The sequence below is a fragment of the Tenrec ecaudatus genome, chromosome 4 (genome assembly GCF_050624435.1).
Source record: "Tenrec ecaudatus isolate mTenEca1 chromosome 4, mTenEca1.hap1, whole genome shotgun sequence".
Taxonomy (NCBI): domain Eukaryota; kingdom Metazoa; phylum Chordata; class Mammalia; order Afrosoricida; family Tenrecidae; genus Tenrec; species Tenrec ecaudatus.
This window is the reverse complement of record NC_134533.1, coordinates 173440771-173458799: the sequence shown is the minus strand read 5'-3', so window position 1 is coordinate 173458799 and position 18029 is coordinate 173440771. Positions and strand designations below refer to the sequence as shown.

At 47.8% G+C, this 18029-nt stretch overlaps 1 protein-coding gene across 1 annotated transcript in view; it reads right to left on the bottom strand.

The window, feature by feature from the left end:
- Nucleotides 1-6809: 6809 nt before the first annotated feature.
- DCLK3 (doublecortin like kinase 3) overlaps nucleotides 6810-18029 on the bottom strand; it is a 53017-nt gene continuing 41797 nt past the window's right edge. Inside the window, exons 3-5 of the mRNA XM_075547078.1 lie at nucleotides 11987-12119; nucleotides 9158-9325; nucleotides 6810-7218 (exon numbers count right to left, since the gene is read on the bottom strand). Coding sequence (XP_075403193.1) covers nucleotides 6998-7218; nucleotides 9158-9325; nucleotides 11987-12119 — 522 coding nt within the window. The 3' untranslated portion in view covers nucleotides 6810-6997. The remainder of the gene's footprint in view (nucleotides 7219-9157; nucleotides 9326-11986; nucleotides 12120-18029) is intronic.

Below are 18029 nucleotides of genomic sequence, written 5' to 3'. Positions count from 1 at the left end.
TGGAGGGAAAGTTGGATCGTCCTCTCAGGGGACAATGGCTTGGTGGTTGTGGTCCCACATGGATTGTGCTGTACTGGGTTATCTCACAAGAAGCAGTGATGTGTGGCCCATGGCAGCTTGGGGCATCGCAGAGGTCATGCAGGGGTGCCTGCTGCAAAGGGAGTGCCACAGAAGGCTGGAGGATTGCCCACTGTGGTGTAGAGCACAGAAAATGGTGGGTGGAATTGCCCTGGTCAGGTAGATTGCTGTGGAGGAGGTTGGGCAGAGGTTCCCGCAGCAGCATGGAGCATTGGCAAGTGTTGGCTGAACTGCCTTAGGCCATGTGAGGCATGATGGCAGGTGAGAGGAAGTTCCCTCAGTTGCATGGGACCACAGAGGATGGGTAGGAGCTCCCCAAGCCATGCAGGCAGGATTCTCCACCACCACCATCCCCCCCCCCCAAAAAAAAAAGAAGGTGGGTGAGATTTCCCCAGCCATGTGTTAAGCACTGCAGAGATTGGGTGGGGAATTTCCCCACTGAAGAAGTGGGTGGGTATGATATCCCACGGTGGAGGGTGGGCAGGCTTTCCCCAGCCTCGGGTTATACTACAGAGGATGGAGCTCTCCCAGCTGAGTGGAGGGCAGGAGTAAATGCCAGAGGCTAAGTGGAGTGGTCTGGAGGTCAGCACTGGCATATGAGAGAAAAGGAAAGATAAGAAGAAGAAAAAACCCTAAACCTGTTACAAAAGTAACAATATAGCTGAGCCCTGAGTCCTGACCATGGGATTGGAGGAGTTTAAACCCTGCCCCAAGGAGGCAGCAAGCTGTGTTGAGATAAAGCCCCTGCTCTGGTTTCAAATAATCCCTATCCAGCCTCCACTGTGGTAAGCCAAAAGCCCCCAGCTCCTCAAAACCCAGTGGATCTGTGCCTACTTATCTTTATGATGCTCCTCCTGCGACCCGGCAGTGTGGAATTTCCCTCTTAGTAACTCTCCTGCGTTGATTTCTGCGGTGTCCCTCTGGTGTGTGGTACTCAATCGCCATCTTCCCGGAAGTCCTCTTTAAATTGTTTATGTTTTCTGCATCGTGGGTTTCTCTTGGCATTTGTTTTGACTTCTCCAATAGTGCATTATAAAAGTCTTTGTTCTGACTAGTGAGTTTGATGGAGCTCCCTGATGACTCCCAAGCCACCTCAGCCTTACCCAGCCCAGCATGGAGGAGAAGGTGGAGGGTTAGTGGAGACCCTGAGTGATTTAAACATTTACATGCTTGGATGCTAATGGATAGGTTGAGGGTTTCAGTCCACCATAGGCACTGTTAAATAAAGCCCTGGTGATCTGCTCCCCGCCCATCAGTTGTTGAAACCCGCAAGAGACAGTTCTATTCAGACACACACGGGGTTGGCATGCACAGGTTGGGGTCAACTCAATGACAACTAGTGTGCAGGGTTTTTTGGGTGCAGGATGTTAGCAACATAAAAGGGATTCTTAAAGAGAAAAGCAGGAAGAGGGGTTTTCAAGCAGGCTACTTACAAAAGCAATTCTTCCTGGCTTGGGGAAATTGAGAGAGAGAGAGTATTCCATATGCTCCGAGGATCCAGGTGAAGCCCTAGGAAGGAGTGAAGATGACCTCAAAGAGGAATAAGAAGTGTCTCCTTGGAAACACGTCGTGGAGAGCTGTGCTAGAGATTCCCAAGGCTGAGTAGCAAGGAAGCAAAGGGGCAGCACCAAGTTGGAATGGTGGATGTGTCCACAGTAACCCAATGGGAAATGATGATCAAAGGAGCTTCCTGTGACAGGCCTCTCTGGACAAGATCCTAATGTGGAGAAAAGTGGCTGAGATCACTGCCCACCAGTCAGCAGGATGGGTGTGCACAGGGAAAATGTCATTAGACTTACAGGAGTGAAATTAAATAGCAAAGCTTGCACACCTGCACTTTGGACTGATCTGAAAGACCTGCCAGATGCAGATGGAGAACTCAAGGTTGCGAGATTAATTAAGCATCCTGCATTCAGGAGCAGAATTTATATTTGAGGGAGAAATTCATCAATTTACACATGACGATTTCAAGTGACATGCTCAGTTTCAGGAAGAATGTTTATGAAAACCCTATTTTCTGTTCCAGATACCTCCCTCATGCTCCTGTGTGTATTTCCTGTGTCAGATGCTTGGGAGCCTTTGGTGATGGCTGATGGGAAGTGAGAGCATCTTTCTTCCCCACCCGCACTCCCCACCCAACCCCAAAAGTTCTTTTGAGGGAGTTGGGGCTGAGAATGTATGCCGCAAACATTCTTCTATCACATCAGAGTGAACCCAAGATCTCTCATGTGAAATTTACTTTCTGATTATGATGAAGTTATTGGCTTTCTGTTGGCATAAATTACATGGATTCCACAATAGAAGCATCCTATTCTCTGTGCTGCATGTTTTTTGGGTGTTGTTTGTTTGTTTTTTTTTAATAATAGCAGCTGAATTTCTCGGTGTAATTTTTCTTAAGATCAAATTTTCTTCTCCAATTGTATTCAGTGATATGAAACTTGTCAGAACAAATCTAGATATATCTCTGTGTTCTTGTATTATTCTATTCCCAGACTCTATCAGGAAGCGAGACAGGGAGAGAAACAATATACCATTTACAATGAAATAAATATCTGGTGCTACTCTGCTGCGTCTGTGTAAAACAGAGAGAATGCAGCCCAAGGGAGACAGAGACATTTCCACTCCCTTCCAAGTACCGCTGCTTTCTGGAAAACAATTACAGGCTTTGGGCTGCAATTTATTTCAAGATTCTAGGATACCATCTACTGTAAGAGATATCCTAGGTTAAATCAAAACTTTCAAGGGGTAAAGGAACCCTCTATTAAGTATTTACCAACTGAAAATACATCCCAGTTTTAAAAGTGCTCGAATGTGGAGTGAGAACAGCCATGGAGACTCTATCTCACAGTAACTCAGCCCTAAGGGTTTGCCAGTGGAAGGGTCTTGGTGATTTTAGATGGAGCCAAAGGCCAGGTACCAATAAACAACTTGGGATTGAGATATAGAAGAGATGAGCGGTGTATAGTTACAGGTTTTCCAGGAGGGTGGGAAGGAGGGAAGATCTGTGGCCTCTGATTACTAGGAGTTCGGATCCCAACTCTGCTGTTTACTTCCTCTGTGGTGTGGAGTCTCCATCTTCCCGATAGTTTGTGGATTCCTTCATTCATGCAAAAATATATTTGTTATTCACTTCAAACTTCCCAGGCACTGGTCTAGACGTTGGGAGCAAAACAGAAGGGGTTCCCTGCTCTCCAGGAGCTTGCATTCTACTGGGGAGGGACATCAACATGTCAACAAACAGGCTAAGTGGAATCATGACAGAGGGGTGCATTGAAGGACATGAACACAGGGCAGCAGAGTCTGAGAGGGGAGGCCCGTTTAAGGAGGCAGCATGTGAGCTGGGACCGAAAACAGCTGGAGAAAAATCCGTCAAGAGCGAGGAAACAACAAGAACGAAGGCTCCCAAAGGGGTTGTCTGAATTTGAGAAGAGAGAGAGAGAGATTTTGAAAGAGAGAGAGAGAGAGAGAGATAAGGGCTTGGCAGGTGAAATCAGTGAAGCAGGGAGGAACAGGTCACTGGGTACCTGTGGACCATGGTGAAGAGTGTGCTCATGTTCTCAGTGTCGTGGGACACCCTTTTGAGCCGAGGGCGATTCCAGTTTTGTCTAATTTCACTCCAGCTTTGGTTGTTTATGCAAGAGCTGTTGAGGTGGCGTGATAGTACTATCTACTGCAGGGTCCTCTGGGGATTAGCGGAGGAAATGACGAAGGTCTGGCACAGGGCGTGCGTGGCCCTCTGCTGTACTCCTAAGTGGCCACTACAGGTATTTTATGAAGCTGAATATCTCCTTGATTACATTGCACTTCACCATAACGTATGGGCCTGTCTCGTCCAATATCCATCATTCTGTTCTCGGGGCCTAGTCCAGGACCTGCCTCCTAGAGGTTCTCCCACGGAACAGGGAAGCTAATCTGAGCAGGAGATGAGTGAGCAGAAGGCATATTGTAAGGACAGTCCCGATTTTTAACAATTTGTCCTGCGTCCCGCGGCGTTTTAAAAAAGTCCTGATTTTTGGAAAGAGCACGACAAGCTAGGGAACGGCGGGAGAACGGGAAGGGAATATACAGTTTTCGGCTGCCATGCGGCTATTTCGTTCAGGCTATAAGTTTTATATTATTTTTGTTAATTTTATAATGTTAAATTTTAATAATAACAAATAATTGTTGAGAACTGATTATCGAGAACTGCTTATCAAAGTTCATATTGTTGATCAGTTGTTAGAATTTGACCACCATTGTTTGGACTTAATGAACAATGGCATTTTTTGGCATTGGCAACGACGGAAACATTTTGTAACTGTCTCTTAGACGATACACATCGTACTGCGTGCTAGTGCCAGTTAAACTAGTGATGTCAACAAATCAGCTATTGTGCTGATGCTAATCTCTTTTCTTAGTCTCCATAATTTGTTTTCTGAAAAAATTCCTGTATTTTGGAAGATGCAGCAGTATTTAAATATCTTTCATGTTTCTGTGTCTCCAAGTGCTTTGAAATATCATTCTTCCCACCATACAAAAATCATTCGATCATATTACTCAAAATTTCCCATATAGTAATATTTCCAAAAATGATGTTTTAATGCAGTATCATTATTAGATAGATAGATAGATAGATAAGGAAAAGGTTAAATCTTGGGCATCACAATAGAGAATAAAATGGTTAGAAATATTTCATCATTTTGAAACAAACCATGTTCCATACAATAATGCACTAAAAATTGTGGAATATGCACTGTCCTTACCAGGAACTAATGCTGCAACAGAATATGTTTCTTCTATGGTAAATAAAGTGTGGACATCAGAAAAATCACAACTAAGTGTTGAGACTTTGAAAGCCATTTTATGTGTGAAATATAATTTAACAAATTCTTGTGAAAAATTTCATGACCCTTTAAACAATGACAGCAATCTATTAAAAAATTCACTCAAATGAGAAATATGCCAAAAAATAAAATAATCCTGTACATAATTTTTAATGTATTATATTTGTAAATTGTACTTGTTGAAATTAAATATATATATATTACATTACTATTTTTGTGTTCTATGAAAATTTTTGTTGCTCCATATAGACCAAATTTTTAATCAAGAACACCACCCCACCTCACACCACCCCCATCAATGGTGTCCCGCTTTACCAAAGGTAAAATCTGGTTACCTTATATTAGGGTGAATTTTCAGGATCATCACTTCCTGAAGAAAAGGCAAAGGAACACACTGCAGCAAATAAAGGTGGGCTGTGATCCAGTCCAACCCAGGGCTCAGCCAACCCAATGAGCTCTAGAGTTGGCATCGTCCTGTAAGATTAGCCTTACTTCGGGCAATAGTGCTGAAACTTCATAGCTGCAACCAGCTCCTGGATGCACTGATTCTTCCAGCTAAATACAACCCATATAGAAGAATGACAGTGGAGGATCATCAGCCTGCAGGGCTCCAGCAGCAGAAAGCCAGTGTCCACTACAGAACATTTCTCCTCCAAACTTCTGGGCTGTAATCATCCCAACCTCTTCCCGTGGTTTCCCCACCCAGGAGTAGCCACCACTTCCTGCTATGGTCTACTGGTGTCTAAATCTCAGTCTACTCTGTGCTTTTCCCATTAGCAGAAGCAACTCCTTAGACCTAGCCCGCTAGTCTTCCTGAATGGATGCCAGCTGGTAAGCTTCTCAACCCAGATAACTCTAAAATGGATCATGAGGGTAGGCTACGGTTGCCAGGCCCACATTGTTAATGGATTCTGTGACCTGTGGGTCATACATAATCCAAAGAAGTCAACTTGGGAAATATCAGGATTACATCCTGCCTTCAGCTCACACGTGTTTCCAGAGTCATCTGGAAACACCAGCATCTTGTTATGGAAATCCAAAATACTCAATGCTGCAGAGTCAATGCTGACTCAGTGACTCTACAGGACAGGGCAGAACTGCCCCTGTGAGTTTCCAAGACTGTAACTGTTAACGGGAGTAGGAAAACCTGATCTTTCTCTCAAAGAGCTGCTGGTGGTTGCAAACTACCAACCTTGAGTATCACAGCCAGGGCTCCTTATGGAAATCAAGGATGCAATCATTGGCCCTGTGGGGAAGCCCTGCAGATGGGCTCTGCTTGAGCTGAGGCCCTTGGCACCTCGGTGAAATCCAGTCGATGCATTTCCGACATATATGGCTACCTCATGACTGGACAGTGTTTTAACCCAGTGTCGGCCTGAGTATCTAATGTCACCTACAAGTGACTCGAACTCAGGGATCATTGGGCTGAAAAGTGGGTACCAAAGGGACAAGCCTAATTCCATGGTTTCCACTTTCCTTTGCTGAAAGAGCACCAACCCTGATTTTCAGTGGATTGAATGCTACAGCCCAGGATCCCCTAGTTTCTTTGTTATCCAGCTCAGTAGCTCCTAAATGGGAAGATGTCATCAGTCAATCAGACGTCCCTCTCAACAGTGCTAGCGTAGTCATGTTGATCTGGGGAAGCATGTCTGAACTCTAATTTCTGGCTCTCATCACCGCCATGGTAAGAAGTAATCGGAATACAGACCCACTTCAGTCATTCAGTGCACATTTTATTAGCACAGAAAGAGCATGGTTCACGTATTAATCTCACAAGGGGAGTTTGGAGCCCAGTGAGCACCACTCATGTAGTGCATCATGAACATGATCACAAGGAAGAAGCGAAACATCATGATCACTAAAATTCCCCACAGAGAACAATGCCTCCCGCCCACCCACCCACCCACAAAAAAGTATTAAAGGCTTCTACATATATATATATATACAGATCTAGAAATATGTTACAACAGCTCTGAACAGGAAGACTCGGTTGGTTTGATTTTTTAAATACCCTATCAACAACACTGAGCATCTCTCTTAGTGACCAAGCTGGGATAAGCCCCTTTCCTGATGTCTCTCTCCACCTTCTACCCATCTCAATGGGCAGACGTCCGGGGTGGAGATGCCGACGCCGCCTCGTCTGCAGACCTCTTGTGCTGGCTCCGCAAAGGACCCTCACTAAGGGACGCCTCCTTCTGGAGGTGTGCTGGGCTGGGCTTTCCAGCAGCTTCAATCCAGGGGTGCCGCAGAACCTGATGGGCCGTGTAGCGCTTGTGGGGGTCCACCACCAGCAAGTGCCTCACCAGATCTTTGGCAGCTGTTGGAGGAAGAGAAGGAGAGGGGGATGAGATGGGGGCAGGTGGCTCAGCATTGCTCTTCCCCAGACGTGGCAGCAGAACACAAACACAGAAGGCTCATCTGCATTCCAGCGTAGGGCCAGCCAATCGGATCATCTGCAGTGGTGGAAACCTTTCCTATCTGTGCTGGTCCTGAGTTTTGCTGGGCACTTGAAAAGGGCAATGGAGAAATGGAACTTGTTCCCCTACTTTTAAATAGAACACACTGGTTGCCACTGAGTCAACTCTGGCTCCCGGTGATCCAGTGTGTGCCAGGGCAGAGCTGTGCTCCATCGGTTTGTCCGTCGCTGTGGGTGCTCAGAAGCAGATCACCAGGCCTTTCTCCTGCCCGACATGCTCCTGGGTGGGTTTGAACTACCAACTTGTTGGTTAGTAGTTGGATGTTTAACCATTTGCCCCACCCAGGGACTCCTTCCTTCTCATTAGTCTACATGCAGACATCAAGTGCCGTGTATGTGTCTGACGGCTCCCATTGTGGATAGTTCCATTCTGGGAATGCTTGTTTATTTCCCTATAGAGTTATGGGACCAGGCCAGTCCTTAACACTGTGGCACGCAGGGCAAACGAACAAATAGACTCACATACGCTCTGTCTGCCGATTTTACAACTTTCAATCACACTAACAAGTTGTTAAATTAAATGTAAAAATAAATAAATAAAATGTATTCAATCTTTCTAAGCTGGTAGATAGGCCTTCCTATTAATACAATTGCAAAGTATGTGGAAAGACATCAAGTAGCACAAATTCAAAATCAATTTGACTTCCCAACCAATTTGACTGGTTCTGGAGAGCTGTGCTGACCACTGAGGGCCAGGTAGTAAACAGGGGAACACGAAGGGAGAGGAGACATCTCCTTGGCTCACTGGTTCTCACAGGCTGAGAAATGCACAAGTACTCACTCTTGCTTTACCTTTATTGAAGGACCCTGTGAGTCAGTATATCTATATAATCCCCCTGTTCTACTTTTCAAGCTAATGATTTTTTTAAAGCTGTTATCCTTAATTGACTCCAAATCATGGCGACCCCCACGTGTGTCAGGTGTTACTGTCCCACAGGATTGTCAAGGCTGTGTCCTTTCCAAGACAATTCTCACCGCCAGGGAGTCCACACTGACCCACAGAGATCCCCCGTGGATTTTTGAGACTGAAATTGTTTCTGGGAGTAGAAAGCCCAGTCGTTCGCTCATGGAGCTGCTGGTGGTTTTGAACTGCCGACCATGAGACTCAGCCCAGTGAGTAAATACTATACCACCAGGCCTTTTTTCTGAGGCACCTCTAGGTGAGTTCACATCACCAACCCATTAGTAACCAGGTGTATAGCCATTTGAGCCACTCAGGGACTCCAGAGACTCAAACCACCCCCACCCCCATGAGCTGGTTCTCAGTGTTCTAAGGGCAGGGGGGATGCGAACAAGTCTGTAGAAAGAAAGGGGAGACTCCATTTGGAAAAGGAAGAAGACCATCAGCTGCAGCCCCTGTGCTCTGAGCATGCCCTGCTTGGCCCCAGTTCACTCCTGTGTAAAATAAGCATTTTTTTATCTGTTCAAGTCACAATCTAATGTCTAGTGGAGATGACTTCCAAACGCAGGGTATATGTTTCTGAGTTTTTCTTTTCACGTCTGAAGTTCTGAAACCGCATTAAAGAAGAGATGCTTAGACTTTTCACTCAATCTCAAAGCAAGTCACATTCTCAGGGTCCTGCATAAACATACATGAGGCTCTTGAGGAGGTAAAGGATGAAGGACAATAAACAAGACAGGCCAGCTACCTGCCAGGCACCAGGCGGGCACACTGCGCATCTGACTTCACGTCTGATCTGGAAACCTCAGATTTGCGATCCGAACCAAGAGACTCCACCCCTCACCCCCTCTCCTCCTGCTTATGAGAGCCGGGTCTCACCTTCAGAGATGTTGTCCCAGTAAGGGGGGAGGAACTCAAAGTGGCCCAGCTGGATGATGCTAAAGAGCTCATCTTGGTCCCGCTCCGGGCTGCGGAAGGGGGGGAAGCCACACAGCAGGATGTAGAGGATCACGCCCGCAGCCCACATGTCCACCTCCAGCCCGTAACCTGCACAAAGAGACAGAGACAAAATGTTGAGCGCAGACGGGATAACACCAGATGAAGTTCACCAGGGAGTCTTCATTCTGGGTCCCAAGTATGACAACATCAGCTCTTCGTAAGCAGGAGCCACTGCGAAGCCCATGGGTGGACTTCCTGCCCCATCACACCTCCTTCAGGCATGGTGCCAACCTCAGTGATACTCAACGTTTGGTCCACAGACCACGGTCGCTTTGTGATGTGCTTATTACTGGTCTATGTTAAAATAGGCTTCGCAATTGCAAGGATGTGGTTAAAGGATGGAGCTCTTGGAGTAATGTGCTATGGCTGTGATCTCCAGAGGCATAATCAACGAACTCTCATTGAACAGGGCGCAGATGCGTTCGATGATTAGTAGACGGCTGAGGTGAGTCACGCAAGCTGGGGGCTGTGTCGTGATCGTGTGCAGTAAGAGCACGTACTGCTCACCCGAAAATGTTAAAGCTGCAAGTTCTGGTCCTCATCAGCAGTCTCTACTTCCTATCCATGATGTGCTGTCTCTACATTTAAAACATAACATGTCTGACTTTGTAAAATAATTATAATGACTGGTGTTTATCAGCTGTCGCCCCCTCTCTCTCGCCCACACACAGACACACATTCACTCACCTATGCTTTCTTTAGCAAAACTGGGATCGGATTAAACATCCTTGTATCTTATTCAATTAGTATTCTATCATGGCATTTCCTGAATAAAATACATTTTCAAGAAACATCATTTCTAATGACTGTTATTATTCCCTTTCAATCATGAATCCCCTGTGTTGGAATTTAAGTTGTTTCTGATTTTTTTTTGCAACTGTAAGCTATTCAGGGATGAGCATTAAATATTGTGCACATCTCTGAATGTAAATGCACCGTCACATATGGTGATTTTGAGTACAGGCTCTCTACCTGAATGCCAACCAAGCTGTCAACAGCACCAAGTGACTTTCCAAACATTTTGAAAACTTTTTTCTTTTTTACCTTTGGGAAGGAAAAAACACTTGGTAGTTTTAGTTGGGAAGTTAAATGTTAAAAAACCTGGAGTAAGTTTGTCAAGACACAAAATCCACAGGAAACAATTAAGAGGCCATGTTGCTGGTAAACAACCTCTGGCCGGTCTTGGTGGCCTTTCCTCGGTCCTCAATTACCTTTCCATTTTGGGGGGTGGAGGGGGGGAATCCTGGGGATCTGATTTTACATCATATAAGTGAACATGCCCAAAAGAATCTGCCTGGCCTCCCCAAGCTCACCTCTTAGTCCTTGGCTTCCAGGCCCACCTGGCTTCTGCTGACCCCTCCTCCTGCCTTCTCTCATCCCCTAACTCCTGGTCTCCCTCAAGTGACCTGCTGCCGTCACTAAGGAGCCTATCGTCTCACCACCACAGCCGCCACCTTTAGGTTGAAGAGTCTCAAAACTATACACTCCATCCGGATCTGTCACCTCGCTGCCACCTGGACGACGCCCAGTGGCCCCACTGCTGTCTCTATGTCAGTGTGTTCACAGTGAACTCGACCCATCTTCGGAGCCAAAGGAATACTGCTTCTTAGTAGTCTGGTACAGCTGAGGCGTGCCTAAGAGTTCATGGTGACTATTTGCTGTCTTCCTCCCTTCACCACTTCACCAAGGCTGCCATTAGCGTGTCTACGCTCCTTCCGTATTCTCCCCACCCCATCACCACATCCATTCCAGTAGCTATCATGAGGGTCACACCCGGGCTACACTCCAGTCTTCCCATTTGTGGGGGGATCGAACCTCAACTTCCTCAAATGTGCTTCCCTTTATTCCCTTGAGGTCCGTCTTCTCAATGTCTCTACCTCCCATCCCCTTCTCAGATGCTCTACTCCCAGGAAAGTGTCCCTCCCCACACTGACATCACCCCTACGGCCCATTCAGAACTTCCCCATCTTACCTCAAAAACTCAACCCACTGCCATCGTGTCAATGCAGACTCCTCTCAAGCCCCTCTGGGTTTCCAAGACGGTAACTGTTCACAGGAGTAGAAAGCCCAGTCTTTCTCCCATGGAGCTGCTCATGGTTCTGAACTGCCAACCATGTGGGTCGCAGCCCCTACACCACCAGGACCCCATAGGTTGGTAAACTGATTGCTCCTGGGGTATCACAGTAGCCAAACAGTCATTCATTTATTTAGAGCTTTGTAAAATTAATAGTGATTACTTTTTGATGTAAGTCTCTACAGAATATGTCACTAAAAGAGTTTACTGGGGTTCTCACCCAACACACCAAATGAAAAATAACGTTTAATCAGTTTTAAATGCAAGGCTATAGAAGAATTTTTAAACCAGTCCTTTCCCACTGGAGGTGGCGAGAGCTCGGCAGCACAAACAACCTCCTTTGCTCAAGTTCTCCATCCAGTTCTCCACTGTCGTGCATTTCACCGTCTTGCCAACACACAAAAACACAAGCACGCATCCACACCCGCAACACCTCTTCTCTAGGACGCCCAGCCCTGATGAAGGAAAAATTAGCTATCCACTCTGGGCCAAGGGAACCTGCTTCAGTATTTCACTCGGCCTTCGACCAACTCAGATTAATTACTGCCTCGTGTTGAAAAGTACATGAAATATTAAACATACAGCATCTAGTAGGAAGTGCACTGAAGTCCCACAGAGCAAAATGCAGCATTTACCTTTCTCAGAAAGAATTTCGGGAGCGACGTACGTGGGCGTCCCACACACAGTAAATATCGGTCTCAACACAAGCTTTGCAAGGCCAAAATCAGCTAGCTTCAAGGTGGTCGATTTGTCTTCATTTCGCTGAACCTGTAAGGAAACAAAATCCCACACCGACAGAGGTGTGGTGAGCACAAAGAAGGGAACGGAATGCAACCACCAATGAGTCAGTTCAGGATAGGCAAACGGTGATCCTGCCCAAGCATACAGCCTAGCCCAAAGCTGGCAAACCCGACTCCATCGCTGACAGGCGCCCTCGTTTTCAACTAACGAACAAATGAGCTCGGTTTGCTGGGGCTTCTAGTGTGGCGGCCACTGGTCACAAATGCCTATGTGAGTTGAAGTGGATTAAAATTAAATAAAATCTCCAACACTAGCTTCATGACAGGTGTCCAAGAGCTGGGTAGCCGTGGCTGCCGTATTGCACAACTCCGAACACTTCCTTCAAGCCCAAAGTTCTGCTGAGAACACTGAGGCCAGGCAAAGATTAAGGATCTTTTGAGCACTAATTTTCCTAAACCAGAAAATACCTGAGTCATGGAATCCTTAGGAAGAGGGATGAAGAACTGAAATTGACTAAAAATGAACAGAAGACCACTGAGCAAGGGAGGGATATTAAACCCCGAGCCCTAATTTGGGAGAATGGCACCCTGGTGGCACAGCGGTTAAGCGCGTGGCTGCTATCAAAACGGTCAGGTTAGAGCCCCCCAGCTGCCTGGGGAGGAAGGATGGGTGGTCTGTTTCCTTGCAAACAGAGGGGGGCGATTCGACTCTGCCACACAGGATCACTGTAAGTCAGCGCTGACTCCACCACCATGGGGGTTGTTTATTTGTTTAATTTGGGAAAGGACGTGGTTAAGAACTGAACGGGCCATTTCATAGTCATTTAGTCATGCCTACTCCAAGAGTCATGTCAAGGTCAGGAGTTCGTGAACCACCAGCCACTCCGCACGAGAAAAGATGGGATTTTCTACTCCAGTAAGGATTGATGGCTCAGAAACTCGCCGGGGCAGCTCTACCCTGTCCCCCAGGGGCTCCGTGAGCCCGCCCGGACTCAGGGCAGTGGGTGAATCTCCCAGAGTGAAGGAGCCCTGGTGGCGCACAGGTTAAGCACTCGGCTCCCAATGGAAAGGTGGGCCGTTCAAGCCGGCCTGAAAGACCTCACAGGCCGCTCGTCTACAGATGGCAGCCTGGAAACCCATAGGAGGCAGGTGGACAGGCTGGCAAGTGGGTTCCCTGGTGTCCGACAAGCCAATCCCCTCCGCCAAATCTCGGCGTCCTCCGCCCCCCCCCGGGTAGGTTTGCTGTGAAATGATTTCGAGGGAAAACGGAGCAGATCTCAAGCGGTGGGTTTTGCAAGTGTGAGGCAGCTTCCAAGAACCCGTGGGGAAATGGTGTGGCCGTTTTCATCCCATTTGTCCAACAAACTGGGCAGCGCCCTTCTTCGTGGGTCACCATGGCACCACTAGAGTGGGACAAGCAGCTTTCGGTCGCTGGTTCACGGAAGGGCTGGTGCACAGCTTCCCCAGTGACTGCAGCCCTCTGCACCTCGGGCGCTCCAGGGAACCGCCTCCGGGGTTGCCGGTTCAAACCTCCTAAGGGCTGCCCCGGAGGGAAGGCCTGGCAATTTGCTTCCATAAAGAGGTCAGCCAAAAAAACTCTAGAAGCCCCTCCTTGTTATAATTTCCTGAAAGCCAAGGTAGCCAGGCGGGATCTTGGTCCCTAAGGGCACAGCCACCTTAGCCTGTCCTTGAGGCCAAAGTGCTTGCATCTCCACAGCAAGGGGACGCTGGCGTTGAGGATGCTCTGGCTCCGCCCTCTGCTGACCTGCGGACCCGGGGCTGACCACTTCCCTGCCAACTTGGGTGGTCTGCCTCTGGGTCTCCTGAGTCGGTCGGGATGCTGCGGCTCAGCTTCATTTTGTGAAACTGAAGTAACTCCTCCGCCAGGAGGGTTGGCATCAAATACGAGTTACAACCAGACTCTGCAGCCTGGCTGTCGGGCTCGGATTCCAGCTCTCTGCTTCCTATGTAGCCACTCAGGTCACTTGCTCTCACTGTGCCTCTGTTTCCTCAACTGTGAAACAAGAGTGTGAATGCCCCACATTGTGGGTTATGGAGAGAGTGTGTCAGACACTAAGGAGTGGGCCTGGCATTGCCATGCAGTCGATTCTGACTCACGGCACAAACTGCCCCCTTTGGGTCTCCTTACTGGAGCAGAAAGCCTCTTCTTTCTCCCTTGTAGCCCCCTGGTGGAGTCAAACTCCTAACCTTGGGATTAACAGCCCACTTTGTCACCAAGACTCTGATAGCTATCCCTAAAAGGCACTATATACAAATCTGTACATTCATTGCCCTCATCATTCTCAAAACATTTGCTCTCCACTAAGCCCCTGGCATCAGGTCCTCATTTTCCCCTCCCTCCCCGCTTCCCCCTTCCTCATGAGCCCTTGATAATTTATAAATTATTATTTTGTCACATCTTGCCCTGTCCGACATCTTCCTTCACCCACTTTTCTGATGTCCGTCCCCAGGGAAGAGGTCACATGTAGATCCTTGGCTTATACAACTCTTATCACGATCTATACATATATCAATTGTGTAAAGCACATTTGTACATTCGTTACCCTCATCATTCTCAAAACATTTGCTCTCCACGTAAGCCCCTGGCATCAGCTCATTTTACCCCCTTCCTCCCCGCTCTCTACTCCCTCATAAAACCTTGATAATTTATAAATTATTTTGTCATGTCTTACACTGCCTGATGTCTCCCTTCACCCACTTTTCTGATGTCCATCCCGCTGGGCGGTGGTTATATGTAGATCCTTGTAATTGGTTCCCCCTTTCCAACCCACTCTCCCTCCACCCTGCCAGTATAGCCACTCTCACCACTGGTCCTGAAGGGATCATCCTCCCTGGATTCCCTGCATTTCCAGTTCCTATCTGTACCAGTGTACATCCTCTGGTCTAGCCGGATTTGTAAGGTAGAATTGGGATCATGATAGTGGGGGAGGAGGAAGCATTTAGGAACTAGAGGAAAGTTGTATGTTTCATCGTTGCTACTCTGCACCCTGACTGCCTCGTCTCCTCTACCCTTCCGTAAGGGGATGACCAGTGGCCTACAGATGGGTTTTGGGTCCCCACTCTGCACTCCCCCTCATTCACAATGATATAATATTTTGTTCTTTGATGCCTGATACCTCATCCCTTCAACACCTCACCACTAGCCTCTCTTAAGGAGAAAAGGGCTTTCAACTCCCATAAAGGATTCGGAGTCTGTGGGGAACTTCTACTTCATCCCATAGGGTCCCTATGAGTCGGCATCTACTCAATGGCAGTGAGGGGATTTGTTAGTTTAGCCTCCATAACAGGTTGCTTCTTAACTGTTTTCCTGAAAAAGAAGAAACGCGGACAGCTGTCCTCATATTTTCCTCCTCCTCCTCCTCCTCCTCCTCCTCCTCCTCCTCCTCCTCCTCAGGATCTGCACTTCGGAGCCCAGGGGTGGCGGTGGCTCAGTGGCAGGGTTTTCATCTCCCATGATCATCCAAACCCAAGTGCTCGACGTATCCCATTGCCCACTATCCAGCTGCCCCCGCTCAGCCAGGGACGCAGGCAGGTTCCTCCTCCGCCATCAGCACTCCAGCTGTCGGCAGTTGATGGATGGCTCCGGTCAGAGTGGGGTAAGCAGTTCATCAGAGCATGGGGTGAAAATGCACCCCTCAGTCTAGTCAGAAACTCTTTGGAGCCACCCCAGCTAGGGGGCCAATTACTAACTTGGTTACCAGCACATGCTGTCCTCCTCAGCCTTCTACTGGAACTGGGTGCAAAGGTGTCTACAGGCCCTGCCAGCCTTTGGGGGGTGGGAGAGCAATCAGGGGAGCTCTGGTCCTCCCTGGTCCATGAGCCACGGCCACAGCGATACTCAGAACTGCACAGGCAGCCATTTCTCCTGCATCCTCAGGGATGGCCACGTCCTTCCTATGGCGTCAGTCCCTGAAAGTGTGCTTACATCTCTGGAAGCAGAATGAGTCTTAATTACTTCGTCTGAGTCACCCGCCAGGCAACCTAATCAATGTCTCCCTAATTAACCTACCCGAATGGCAAGGCTGAGACGGAGAAATGGAACACAATTCTGCTTTTGCAGCCCCAAGGGAACACTGTGGTACCTAATTCCAAGGACGGAGGGCCGGGGGTTGGGGGGGCAGAAAAGCTAGTTTGGGAGGGAAGTGGGGGAGGGGGGGGGATAGGGTGGTGGCCGTATCAAGTTTCTAGATGGATCAATGGCACAAATCACATTTGCTGGATAATTACTACAAAAAAATATGTCTATCACAAATATTTGCACATGTTTCCCAACCAAATCATCAGCATGAAAAAGCATTTGGCTGGTTAAATATGCCAAAACCCAAAGCAAAAGCATTTCCATGTGAATGTGAAAGAGCCCAAAATCGAAGGCAAGAAGAGCTCCATGTTGTTCAGACCAAAGGTAAATAAATAAGAGGCCGTCAAGCCAAGTTTAGGTCGCACATGCTTCGGACACGGTGTCAGGAGAGACCAGTCCATACATGCTTTGGACACATGTCAGGAGAGACAGTCCCTGGAGAAGGACATCGTGTTTGGTAAAGTAGAGGAGTGGGCCTTCAACAAGATGGACGGACACCATGGCTGCAGCAACGGGCTCAGGCAGAGGAACAGTTGTGAGGTCGGCCCAGCACCAGGCGGTGTTTCCATCTGTTGTGCCCAGGGTCACCGCCGACCGGATGGCACCTAACGGCAGCACCAACAAGCCAAGTTCACAGGCATGAGTTGAACTGCCCTGAGACTTCTGCTTTTGTTTTTCTTAAAATGGCACCTCACCACCCTCGTAGTTTGCAAACACCTGCCAGCAAACCCTTTATAACTGTAAGCCAGCGTCATCCTGCTAAAACAATACCTCCTCCTCGAATCTGAGGGACCCTCAGATTCAAGCCTCCACCCAGCCCGGAAACGTGTTTGAACAGACTCCCCACACCAGGCTGAGATGCGGAGCAGAGACCCCACAACTTGACGCTGGAGCCCAAGCCCATCGTGGCCACCTTGTTAGGAAGTGCATTGGTAGGTTGACTCAGAATCCCGTCCTCCCTCTGTTCAAGCACTCCTCTGAAGGGCAATCGACAAGGACAATCCTGTCCAACGATGAGAAACAAGTACCAGACCCCGTAGTCGGAGTTGGAGATCGCCACTCGTTGCAAAACTGGCTTTTGGTCACGTAGTTTGGGGTCTACAACTTGCTTGATTTACACTAGATTTTGGAAACCGTTTGGAGATAGCAAACTCAGCCGTTTCCTTTTGTCTCACACTTCAGAATAAACTAAGAATTTCTCATATCAACCTAGTCTCTGTCTTTGCCTCAAAGTCACCAGTAATCCAGGATCCCGGCAACACAGAGACAACATGAAATGTTCCAACTGGCTATCCCTTCCTCAGAAAGCCTTCCCAGACTTGGCCCTGGGTTTGGCTGGGGCCCTCCTCGGGCAACCTCATGGTCCCGAAGCAGAGAGCTGGCCAAGTTCACCGCCCACAGTTCCCTTGCTCTTCCTCCTGAGGCAGAGCCCCTTCCACTTTTACCACTCACCGCCCTTTTTGCACCGCAGGCAGGTACTTCCAGATTCATGATGCATTTGATTTTGAATTAAATTTCCAGATTCATAATGCATTTGATTTTGAATTAAACTTCCATATTAATGATGCATTTGGTTTTGAATTAAATTTTGGTCGTTGAGCATTCAGAAGCCTTTTACTGTTGCCTGATTGTTCGTGACTTTCACATTCAATTGTGTGATTCTCTATGGAGTCTAGACCCACAGTTTAAGAAGCGTGGTATCTAGTCTATATAAACACACTTCTCTGTCCCTAATTCCCTCTGGGGCTCTGTTTTCATCTGACTGAGCAACTGATGTTACTTTGAGGACTATCGGTGTGCTTGCCCCACCCAAGCCATGGAATTTTTCAATCTCATTAT